Here is a 12,356-nt window from a genome sequence, read left to right as displayed (position 1 = left end):
ACAGTTGAGAGGTTCATGCTTGGAATCTCAGAAAATTTATTCTTAAAGCACCCAAGTCACTAAATTAATGAAGGTATGGCTTCCAAAAGAGTCCATTCTAATTATCGCATCAAACACCAAGTACCAAATAAACAAAGAAAATGGAAGTCAGATATTCAGCACTCCCAACTTACTAGAACCACAGGCCAATGCACACAGCGGGCCTCGTGTTCTTCATTCATAAATTGTTACTAATTTAAAGCTTTAGAACGGCCCTGGAACAAATGTATTCACTTGACATCATTCCATATTGGGGGAAAATGAACTACAGGTGACAAATCCAACACTTCTTTGAAAAAACAGAAAAAAAAATACACAGTTCATTGTAATTTATGCTCAAGGTGTATTCCATAAATCCAGCCCAATAATGTTAAGAGTCTTTCATTGTTACAGCATGAACAGTTGGGATTCAAGTGTAGTTTTATTTGTATTTTTTTTTTAAAACACCACTTAAAGTGAAATGACAAGCTGGAGGTGACGAACTAGACTGCCCTAGCGCTCACATTGGAGCATGGTCACTAGTGATGATAAAAGGTATACTGTGGTTGGTCCGGAGCAGCCATGATGCTTGTGTTCTTCACAAGGGAATAAGATACGTAGAACCCGCAAAGCTGAAGAAACCAAAAACAAGCGAAGCTCTTGTACTTGTAACCTTTAAAAAGTGCACGTCTGCCTAGCTACAACTCAGCCAGCTAGGTGCCCTTGGAATTCATTTCAGTACCAGAGCGTTCCATCCCCCCCACCCCCTAAAGTCACAAGAAAACACACTTAATCCACATCTCTTACACACACACACACACACACACACACACACACACACACACACACACACACACACACACAAATGATGAATACAAGGACATTGAAGGGAGTTGCTTTGTTACAGGCGAGCTTCTAAACCGAGTCACTTCTTGGCCAAGAACTCCATTGCAGTGTCCCTCTCGTCTATCAGCTCAGTGGCCGTGGCCTCCATCTTGGCCTTGGAGAAGTCGTTGATGGGCAGGCCCTCCACTATTTTCCAGGACTTGTTCTGAGGATAGAGAGAGCATGTTAAATAGTCGAGAAACGGCAACATTCCAAGTGCAGCGGTGCCTTGACTTGCAACCAGTGTGGAGCAAATTACTTTCATAAAGTCATTAGTTACAAATTAATTTCCCCAAAAAGGGATCAAATTAGTTAACTCAATGACTCCATAAATGTAATTACTTACCATGGAAAATAATTATTGCATTACATTTTTGAACAACCTTCAAGTGCTACGCAGTATATTGAAAATTCAGCACGCGAACCTTGATATGGACAGGGAAGGAGTAGATGAGATCATTTGGGACTTTGTAGGCGTTCCCCGAGGAGTACACGCCCATGGAGATGAACTCACCCTGAAGAAAAAGGAAGACAAACTTGTTTAGAAGAGTCACTCAAAATTGTGATTGTGCAGGTAAATTTCATGACATCCCCCACAGGGTTAAAATGAGCAAAATTATGGCCGGAGCCGGTGGTTTACCTCAGGGGTGCCGAACCAGATGTCCCTCATGTGGTCGCAGATGGCCTTGGCTGCAGACATGGCGCTGGACAGCTTCCTGGCCTTGATGACAGCGGCGCCTCTCTGCTGCACCGTCTGCGACGCGGCAACACAAACGACATTAGCACAAACGCTGGGACGTGTCCACGCAAACAACGATTTGGAAATGAAGGGATTTTTTTTTTCACCGTGCATTCTGTCAGGGAAAATGGACTTTTTAGATAACTCTGGCCTGGGGGAACATTTTCCGAAACTTGCCAAAAACAATTAAACCAGAGAGAAGGTTTCCAGATTGACCAATTACAGGGGACTAGCTACAAAGGCCTAAAGAAAAGTTTTGTGTTGTCGTGACGCATGCATTGTATGTTAACACACGAGATTTATTTTTATTTTTTTTAAGTTAAGATGATCGAGCCACATCAATAAAGGCTTTTTATTTCTTCCGAGTTTTGCGTGTAAGCCCCCCAACACATACAAACACTTTGTATGTGTGTTGTTGTTTGTTTCAGCTTTGTAGGATGTTAATGTGCACATTGTCACAGTCAACTGATTTTCATTCAGATCTAAAATAAACATACAATGTAAAGATGATGCAACATAAGTACAGTATTAAATACATTTTTAAATAAAAAAACAATGACTACATTATAGGTTTACAATAAAATGTGATTTTACTTTCATACTATATCATATATTCTTGTCAGTTTATGTTGATTGAGGACTACCCCTAAGTATAATTCCCTTTTTCCATGCCAATGTTTTGTGAAATGGCTTCAAAAATGGGCTTTTAATAGGCTTGTAAAGGTTCTAGCGCCGCCTGTCGCTTTGGTGCACACACGACAGCCTGCGAATGTGTTTCAATGTCAAGTACCCAAGGACCTTAAATTATACCCGTATCTCGTTGCACTGCTAGTTTTAGCCCACCACTTAGCAACATTTTGAGTTATAAATCTGATGTACATTTTGAAATGAGCTTTTATATGGCGGTGGATGGGAACGCTGTGATTACATTGGCTTGTACGCATGCTATGGTGATTTGTGGCCGTGTAAAACAACAACAACAACAACAAAAACAGCTTTGCTTACCGTGATGAAGTCCCCTTTGAGCCATGCCTCATCCTTGACGGCGTCGAAGCAGGCCACCTCGCCGCCGGACACGTTGACCTTGCAGTGGTGCACGTCCGGGTACTGCGTGGACGAGTGGTTGCCCCAGATGATCACGTTCTTCACGTGGGTGGCGGGGACGTTGCAGCGCATCGCAACCTATGGGATGACCACACAGACAATGAGTGTTACAGGCAGCCTTACATAACAAACGGGAGGTCAGAAATTTATATTTGATATCAGCGGTAACGGGAGGAAGAATTACGCAGAGACGCACCTGAGAGCGAGCCCTGTTGTGGTCGAGGCGGGTGAGGCACGAGAAGTTCTCTTTAGGGATGGAGGGAGCAGACTTCATTGCGATCAGACAGTTGGTGTTGGCCGGGTTTCCTACCACCAGAACCTGAAAGTATCGCAGTTAGTTGTTATCATGCCTCAGACATCCAAAGACGGCTAACTGAGCACTCCAGATGCAACTACCTTGACGGCCTTCTTGGCGTACTTCTCCAGGGCCGTTCCCTGGGTCTCGAAGATGGCCACGTTGGCTTTGAGCAGGTCCTTCCTCTCCATGCCCTCCCTCCTGGGCATGGAGCCCACCAAGATGGCGGCGTCCAGGTCCTTGAAGGCCACTTCCACCTTGTCGGTGGCCACGATTTCTGTGGGGGAAGACAATCCCATCTCAGTACGTGTTCATTCCTCCTTCCTCCCTAACGTACACACAAAGCATAGGACAGCACAGTTTGAGTGGAAAAAATCCAATGGAGATGGCAGATTGTTGCGGATGAAAGATGGTTACAATTTAAAAAAAAAAAAAAAAAAAAAAAAAAAGGGTTGCTTGAATGATTCATTGGTGCGCATCGAGACCAGATTTCAAGAACAATTTTACTAGTTACAAGAACCATTTTGCTTTTGTATGCGACCGTTTTAATGTTTGCACTGTTGTTTTGTTTCTGTCTTATGTCCTTGTCCTCAATGACAGAATTTAAATACAGACTGACCGTATACTAATCCCCCTGCAGTTCGGAAATCACCAATCCCTACCTCAGCTACTCACATTTTTTTTTACAGAACAAACTACTGGCTGAAACACACACCTATTAGCATATTTGTATACTTTTTTTTTTTTTTTTTTTATAACACCTCAAGATGCTGCCCAAATGCCCTGCTTCTTCTCAGACTGATAGCTAGCCAGCTTGACGGAAGATTCCTTATGGGGCTGACACCGGAGGAAGCATACGGGTGGTAAACTACTCAAGATGATGCAGGGAAAGGTACGGCTCGCTATTGGCAGCGGTGGACATTAACAACTAATCAGGTAAGGATTGTTTTGGTGCTATCTGCTGACATTTTGGTGCCAACGGGAGTAAGTTGCTTCAATTAGTCAGGCCATAGCTTTTTCTGATTTAAAAAATAAAAAAATAATTTAAAAAAAGTGCTTTTGCACCATCTTGTGGCATCTATAAACAAATAAAAACTTATTTTTGTGGGCCGCGATTACTCACAGATTTTCACCATACGCAGCTGGGCTCAGTCCATACCCCTGCGACTAGAGGGTGTTCGCTGTAATAAAATGGTTACCTCTTAGGAGAGGGAGGGCGCAGTCCTGCAATTCCATGACAACACCTTCCAGGACGGGCATCATGGGCGGAATGTCCAGGAGTAGCAGCGTGATTGGCTGGCACGGACGAAAGCAAACAAATGGAAAGTTAACAACGTCGTCGTGGAGTGACTAATCGGACTATTTTGAACTGCCTGGAAGCCAGCGAGTGAGGCTAAGGCCGTGCGGCGCGTGCCTAACGAATGGTTTGAAATTACAGCCCGAGGATGCTTGGCACTGGATCCGTTCTACCACCTTCAAGGACGATCCTCGCGAGTGCGAGCTGATCAGTTCTCACAGGCCTAACAGCTTCTCAAAGTCATGCACGCGGCCATTTTCTGACAGGTGTCTCTGTCACATGACGCCGCCTAATAAGATATGGAGAGTACGAGGGAGTGCAAGGGCACCGTTACCTGATCTTTGCCAAAGACATCTCCCTTGGCAATGCTGAACAACAGCGAGTAGGCAATCTGCCCTGCAGCGCCCGTCACCAGAACTCTAATTGGCTCAGACTGTGAGGGGAGGACAAGGCAGAGAACACAGGTGTTAGTACAATTAGCATTGATTTCACACACAAGGCTTGATAGGTGGGGCAGGTAGGCAGGACAGGAAGTGGCACACTTTCAATGGGTGCGGACGACATTCTGGTTTACACGGGATTACCTTAAATCAGGTCACGTCAAATATAGACTCTGAGCTTTCCCACGCATATATTATATAAATGGGGGGGGGGGGGGGGGGGGGGGAACGAAATAAATAAACACTTAACCGCAACAGTTACCAGTCACGTCACAATTTCATGTAAACTTTCTATCAAGACTCAACTTGAACATCATGGCGGTATGCCACACACACTGTAAAGCCTGACTGGTGTTACATAATCAAAGTCACACGTGTATCATCTTGAAATCTTTTTTTCAATCATGATTCGAATCACAAACATGTCTAAAGATGCACTCTAGGTCGATATAAGATGAATGAGAACATCAAACCGGTACATTAGTTGCGTGTACACACCATGCTGTCGACGGCTTCAGGTCTCGCTGCTCACTGAGTTAGCCGGGTGCGGGTGGTAGGTCATCCGTTAAAAAAAAAAGTATATATATAAATATATACAACAACTCGGGGCTATCGCGATAGTTGGAGCGCCGTCCTAGAGAATTCTGGGAAGTGTATGTTTGCAGTTTTTCATGGTAATTGTAGTTTTTTTTTTTTTTTTTTTTTTTTTTTTTTTTGGTCAAACAAATCTGACACAAGTGGCGTTCTTTGCAAGAACTGTCTTATGGAAGATACTTACAAGCTTGTGTTCGGCCCCGCCATCAAGCTAGCCGCCTGTTAAGGTTACCGGTCGCTGCATTTGATTCCGTAAGTCACGCAAGTGCGCGCGCTAGCCGGTTAGCACGGCTTGTTGCCTAGCGACGCGGCAGGCAGCAGTTAGCATTTAGCGACGTGGGAGCTAATCTGTAGCAAACTTTAGACAAAGTGGAGCCTGCCGTGTTTTGTTAGCCACAGTGGGACGCTCGAATAAGTCCACACGGTTTAGGGAAGTGTACATGCTAAGGAAGCGGGTGATGTTCGTGGACGTTGAGTGTACGATTAGACGGGCTCAAGTTTGGACAGTCATTGACACCTAAAAGCACCTAAAATAAATACAAGATGATGCTAATGCGCAAAGTGAGCTCAATATAACCAGTTTAGTTGAACCCTAAAAAGAGTGCAGCATTACTGTGCTACTTTAATCTTCGTTTCAGTGGCTTCACTGGACATGCAATTAATTCACATTATTCTTTTTCTGTAGCCCTCTTTGCAGTGATTTTTGCTGTTGTTGTCATCAACAAAGGCCTACTTGTTGCTGCCCTTTTGGTTTGGCCTTTGGAGAGGACTTGCCAGGTGAGCCGTCATCCATATTTTATTTTTATTGATCTGTCAAGAGGGTGTGGTGCCAGGAAATACACCACTTTACACCAAAATTCACTTTAAACGATTCAAAGCGATGTATCACTGGAATGCTGAAACATGACCAGAAAATATGTGAAAAAAGACGGAGGGTTATGTTCTTCCACACCAAAGTCAGCTTGCAGTGAACCCGTTTAGCAGGGGGGATATGAATGAGAACCACCCGCGATATAGAGAAATAATTGTTCTTAATTTTTTTCTGCGTGTGAGTGGCTGTGAGAGCTGTGGCTAACAGCAGCGTCTGTGTGAGCGTGCGCTGAATGTGCTTGTGTTTTACTGTTCCCTTGGCGTACAAGAAAAGTGCATCGCGACTGACTGTCCTTTCCCACATGCAAGGAAATTGTAGTAAGTACAGTGGTTCCTTCAGCTTTTATGCTTTCATTTCACTGTATGAAGAATTCTTTATCATTAAAGTTTGATTGAGATACGAGTTTAATTCGTCCTGTGACCACACGCGTAACTCAAAACACTTAGTATCTTTAATCATGTTTCCCCATTGAATTAAATGGAAATGCCATTATTCTGTTCCAGCCTCCCAAAAACAAACAAAACAAAATTTTAATGGCTCTTTAATACAAAAATCTGCAGTAATATTAGTATGTTTTTTAGTGTGCAAAGGGTAAAGAATATGTGGCTGTGACTATTTTTATCTGTCTATGTGTTTGTGTTCAAATATCTTCGCATTTGCCACCCTGGCCCGGTGCCCCTCTTTTTCGTCTTTGTTGTGAAAGTAACCAGTGAGGTGTCTCTTTTTGTCCCTCGGAGCCACTCAAAAGTGACGCAAGGAAAAGTTCAGCCGAGGTTTCTGGAACGTCGCTGGCTTGATTCTCCTCATTCCACCTCCTGGTCTTTGCCTCCTTTGTCCTTTCACCTCCCTCCTCTCGCCACCTTTTCTTCTCTTTATCGCCTATCCTATTCTGCTCCTCCACTTGGCCCTGAAGGGCGCACCTGAGCGAGACCCCCGTCACGTCGACAGCCGGGGGAGGCAGATACTGTATAACCAGGAGGACACCCGACATCACCTTTTTATCTGCTCCGCTAGACTATGGTGTCGCTGAGTTCCAGTCGACGTGACTGATTTCAGTTGCCGCTCCCCCCCTGCTTGTGTAGCATAATGTGTCTCTGCATTACTGTCATGTCCCTGTCTAAAATGGATGATTTTTGTGCTCCGTTGCACAGTTGCTCTGGTGTTAAAATTGAATTGAAATATAGTCCCACATTATCACCCACTAGATGTCAGTGCAGGACCACAGTTACAGACTACTAACTTTACTGTGAGTACTGATGGCCTGTAAGGCAGCAGGATTGTTTGTGTTGATAAAAGTGATCCCAGAAAATGGGTTGCCATGTTATACGGAGTAAAGTTGGAGCGTGTCAATCACCTGGCTGGTATTTTCTTTTAAATGCTGCTTTGGACCATTCCTTTACTTTTAGTGGCTGCGCTCCCAAAAGGTACTCTGCAATTACATCCACCAGAAATGATGTGTGTTCATTGCCGTTTGTTTGTTAGTTATAGAAATTGTACAAAATCAACTCTAATTGTCGTCACAGACTTTATGTGAAGGTGTGGGGAGCAGGCTAAGATAGAACCCATTCAATTCTGAGGTAGGTCTGGCTCAAAGTACACAGGTTCAGGATTTTATTCACTTTTCTCAATTTTCAAAGTCCCTCTAAAGTAAAACAAAAAATAAAAATATATATATAAATTGTAAATTTGACACACCACAGGAAAGAGTGTTTGTAACCACCCTGCCACTGGCTATAGAAAATAGATGATTTCATAGATCATTCTTGACCAAGAAGCTGTGTAATTGGGTGCTTTCTCGGCCTCGGTGGAGGTCCCATTTGAGCCCCTCTTTCTGTCTCGTCAGTAGACGAAACCTGAGCAGTTTTTGCCAAGCATCTCTTGCGGTGAACGTGGGAAGGAAAAGGCCGTCCGTGTTGACAAACGGAGAGAACGCACGCCTCTGCAAACGCATCAAGTAACTTCTTGGCACTGATGCAGAACTATTCAATTAAATCTCCTAATACACACACATCCGCACACACTCGTGCTGGAAGTGTGTTTCTTCTTCCAAGTCAGCTTTGACTGCACTCCCTCTCTCTCGCTGTCTGTCTCCCAGAGGCGTTTGCATAAGCAAATGGTCCGTGAAATGGCTTTTGATGGAATCAAACTCCATATTAAGACAAATGCATATTTCATAGCCGCCGATGGACTGATTGACGGAGCGGCATCTTCATTTCTCCTCTGCGCATCTCCTCCCCGGAGGAGATGCTTATCAGAATATTACCGAGGCTCGGCTTGTTTCTGATATACCAACTTGTCATTTTAGACCTCACAGAGATACTTTGGGTCTAAATTGTTTTTTGTTTGTTTGTTTTGATTTTGTTGTTGTTGGTGCTTTCTCTTTTTAGTGGGCACTAGGGGACACTAAACTGCCACATGCTGACTTTACATACTTTCTATAGAAAACTATTTGGGCATTTATTCTATGCCCAGTTTAAGGTCCATGTACTAGTAAGCTCTTTGTTTTCACTAGTAAAACAATTCAGCGTACTGATTGAACTTCTGCATCTTAGGAGTAACGTTTTTTGTTTGTTTCACTACTAGTGCCACTTTTGGCCTACTAGTACGCCATTAAACCGTACTAATAAACTACTGTGCGGCACTAGCAACGGGACCAGGCCCAACTATTTTGCATGTGTCACGCTCACGCACTAGTACATAGGTGTCAAACTCAAGGCCTGGTGGCCAGATGCGGCCCGCCACATCATTCTATGTGGCCCGCGAAAGCAAATCATGCTCGTCAACTTCCGTGATTTTTGCTAAAATCTGTACCCAAATTCCAAATTGTCATAATAATAAACAGTAATGTTGAGATGGTATTGGGAACAGAAAAATGCAGTCTTCTACAGTAACTTAAAACAATGCTTGAACAAACTATTATCCTTGTCTTCTGATTTCAGAACGAGTTATCCCTCAATTTGTTGTGTAATGTAATGTTTTGGTGATGATTAAACATTTATATGGTTTCATTGTTCTAACGGCCCTCTGAGGGAAATCATAACTACAATGCGGGCCGAGACAAAAAAAAAAAAAAAAAAAAAAAAAAAAAAGTTTGACACCCCTGCATTAGTACAACAGTGCTTTGGATCCACTACAGATAACTATATTTTTTTTGTGGTAATGAACACTAATCAAAGTGATGTCATTTTAGCATACCAAGACCAAGGCCAGCTCGCCAGACCTTTCATTAACCCCAGGCCTCAAATCCATCCAACTGGACCGCCAATGGCAACTTGCTGCCGAAAGCTGGCTGTCACACCCCTCTGCACAGCCATAATGTTGAGTTGAAGGGGGGGGGGGGGGGGGGAGTAGGAGAAGGGGGGGCTGTCGGGGGCCAAGCAACAGACAACACTGTGGGATCCGCTGGCCTGCAGGTTACCAGCAACACGGCTAGTCCCCTGTTTGTCTGTGCTCTCTCTCCCTCTCTCCCTCTCTCTCTCTCTCTCTTCCCAGAAAGGAAAGAATGTTTTCCCCCACAACACGGCTCCGTGCGGGGATTAAGGCCCGTTCCGGGCAGCCCGGGGTCGCGCGGCAGATGTTAGCCAGGATTGCTCCTTGTTGCCCTGACAACAGCAGGGCCGTTTGGGATGTAGGCCCGCCCAGACGCAACCTTAAGCGTATGTATGGTTGTGTGACGAGAAACAAGTGCCAGTTTCGACTGAGTGCCCTTCGCCTATAGAAAAAGCAAATGACAGTGACATTATTCAAAGCATGTTGTGCTTTTTCCTGGGTTTTGCTTTATTTCTCGTGATCCCAAACAAGCTTTGAAACTTTTTTTCCAACCATTTTTGATTAAAAAATGCCATAGACACAATAAACATCAACAATGTCACATTTTCTTAGGAATTTGACAAATTTGTAGAGCACGATGAGGGTAACCATCCAAAATATACACTACAAAAATTTGGTCCTTTCACAGTTTATATTTGGTGACCGAGACATCTTAAAATTAATCGAAATGGCCTTCAACAAGGTCTTGAATCGTCTTAAGTTGGGGTTCTTTCAACCTGCAGACACTCTGGTAGTAGCTCCCAAGTTTTTTTTGAAGGCCCTGGTCTTCCACAACAAAGTCATCTAAGCTTTGCTTTATGTACTGGGAACAAATTGGAACCAAAATATTGATAACAGTAAAGAATTAGCTCTGTTCCAAGACTTTTGGGAGGACCGTGTACATCTTCAGTATAGCTGACAGTTGGTCGAATCGAGCCCAGTGCCGATTAGTCCACACCAGACTATAAAATTATGTCATAAGGCTTCCGAACAAGACTATCTCGATTCAACAGAAGGGTGGAAAACAGGGCTGAGTCGGTAGCAGTTGTTTGTCAGCTTGTCAATCGCAGCAGCCGCACAATTGAGCGAAACAAAATATCAGCGTTCAAAACTTGAGGCTAATGGCGATTGACATGATCTTTGTGATGTGCTGTACGTTCCGTCGGAACACGAACGCAACAATGGCCCAGACGGTGTAAAATGAGCAGGAACTTGAGGAGGTCAGTCAAACGATCATTTCTTATTCCCGCCTGCTGCCTTTCCCAACTTCCTGCATTTTCCTCTAACCGTTGCCCTGTTAACAGTGTCTGATATGGCTGAGGATTAAGAGTGAAAATGCGAAAACTGAACCTATGCGCCCTTGACGTCAAACGGGCTTACCTGCGGGCTGAGTGTGTTTAACACGGGGGCCCGGCGGCGGCCCCTCTGCTGCTCCCAGCTGTCAGCTTCAACGGAAAGAGGATACCGCTCCTGACAAGACACGACTTGACCCACGAGTAGAAGCACCGCTCTGCTTTTGTGCCAAATATAAGTGCAGAATTTACTCTTGTAGGGGTTTCTCCTTGGACCTGTGTGGGGAGAAAAAAAACGAGTGGTGCGTCGCGTGTGTTAGTCAGCTGGCTACTTTCTGGTTCACGGAAGAGGACAAATGGTGCCGTTTTGATTCAGAGGATTTAAAGGACTCTTTTTATCACGTGGTACAGCTCAGGTTCAGTGCGCCGTAGTACGGTTCGGATCAGGCTAGCGTTTTCACCGCTGGGTGTGTAGGCAGGATGGTGTAAATGGCGTGATATCATACAGGATCAGCAAGACGGGATATAACTTGGTGGGATATATTGGGACTCTGAGCATGGAAACGCATACCGAAGCTTAAGTTAGTAACACAGCATTCCAACTTTTTTACCAGTTTGGTGCCGTCGCTGTAGGAATGGAATACCGCGGAACCCCCGTATTTAAACCTGGATCATTTGGGACTTTTTGCATGGCAGCTGGTATCCTAGACAGAAGGGCAACACTGAATTGTGGCGCTCCCCCCCTGCAACATCTAATGTGGGCGGAGCATGACGTCAAAGATCGATGCTCATTTTAAGGATTCTCAGAAAGTAAAAATGTTTTTTTTTTTTTTTAAATCACCTTTATCGGCACGAAATGGGGTGGACAGCTCTATAATAACAGGACGCATGGAAATATCTCAAGGACCAGTGGCTGAAATTGAACAGGAAGTCGGCTATTTTGGTTTGAAGCAGCCATTTTGGGTGAATTCCAGAGCTCGGTATGGAATTTGCCCAGATGAGACCCAATCAGAACCAGGTATACTAGACAGATGGGCGATGCTAAATTGCAATGTTGTTTTGCCAACTAATGTGGACGAGGAATGGCATCAAAATGTAGTGATTATTTTGAGGATTTGCCATGGAAAAAAAAACAAAAGTTTGATGTTCATCATGTTTTCATTGTCATTTGTTTAAATTGGAAACAAATCCAGATACATTTTTAGATCCAGGATGTTTTTTTTTGTTTTGTTTTGTTTCCTTTTGGGAGATGAGGCACTTTACTTAAGTATGATAGACGTCTGCCAGGTCATTGCTGGGAGTTGACAAGGTAGTGGAAAAGATTGTTTATTTACTTGTAGATGGCAGCATGCCTCAGTCGGGGGGTTTGAGGGGTGATAACGACACCGGCATCCATCTCAGAGGTCGTGGCAAAGAGAAGCGAGCCCTTCTGCTCTGAGCGCCATCGACTCGCAACTCGCCGCCGTGTCAACCTGTCACAGGTGGAGCGAGACGGAACGACGGTGGCTGCCC

General features: G+C 44.3%; 2 protein-coding genes across 4 annotated transcripts in view; one reads left to right on the top strand and one right to left on the bottom strand.

Moving 5' to 3' along the window:
• Positions 1-418: 418 nt before the first annotated feature.
• mdh1ab (malate dehydrogenase 1Ab, NAD (soluble)) lies at positions 419-5,348 on the bottom strand. 2 transcript variants are annotated; one of them, XM_061689732.1, is made up of 9 exons: positions 5,277-5,348; positions 4,673-4,771; positions 4,241-4,337; positions 3,143-3,318; positions 2,943-3,065; positions 2,648-2,824; positions 1,544-1,657; positions 1,329-1,418; positions 419-1,069 (listed from the first exon to the last, which is right to left on the bottom strand). In XM_061689732.1, the coding sequence occupies exons 1-9, from the start codon at positions 5,277-5,279 to the stop codon at positions 944-946; spliced, it is 1,005 nt and encodes a 334-aa protein (XP_061545716.1). In that variant the 5' UTR covers positions 5,280-5,348; the 3' UTR covers positions 419-943. The 2 variants fall into 2 exon arrangements, with proteins under 2 accessions (XP_061545716.1, XP_061545717.1); XM_061689733.1 differs by lacking the exons at positions 4,673-4,771; positions 5,277-5,348 and having other exon boundaries at positions 3,143-3,369; positions 4,241-4,330.
• A 181-nt stretch (positions 5,349-5,529) lies between these two features.
• wdpcp (WD repeat containing planar cell polarity effector) overlaps positions 5,530-12,356 on the top strand; it is a 67,664-nt gene continuing 60,837 nt past the window's right edge. For both annotated transcript variants that reach the window (XM_061690917.1, XM_061690916.1), the window contains exons 1-2: positions 5,530-5,624; positions 6,058-6,149. The gene's annotated coding sequence lies outside the window, so the exon portion shown is untranslated. The remainder of the gene's footprint in view (positions 5,625-6,057; positions 6,150-12,356) is intronic.

Source organism: Phycodurus eques, chromosome 11, assembly GCF_024500275.1.
Source record: "Phycodurus eques isolate BA_2022a chromosome 11, UOR_Pequ_1.1, whole genome shotgun sequence".
Lineage (NCBI taxonomy): Eukaryota > Metazoa > Chordata > Actinopteri > Syngnathiformes > Syngnathidae > Phycodurus > Phycodurus eques.
The sequence above is the reverse complement of the archived record's forward strand: the minus strand, read 5'-3'. Positions and strand labels throughout refer to the sequence as shown.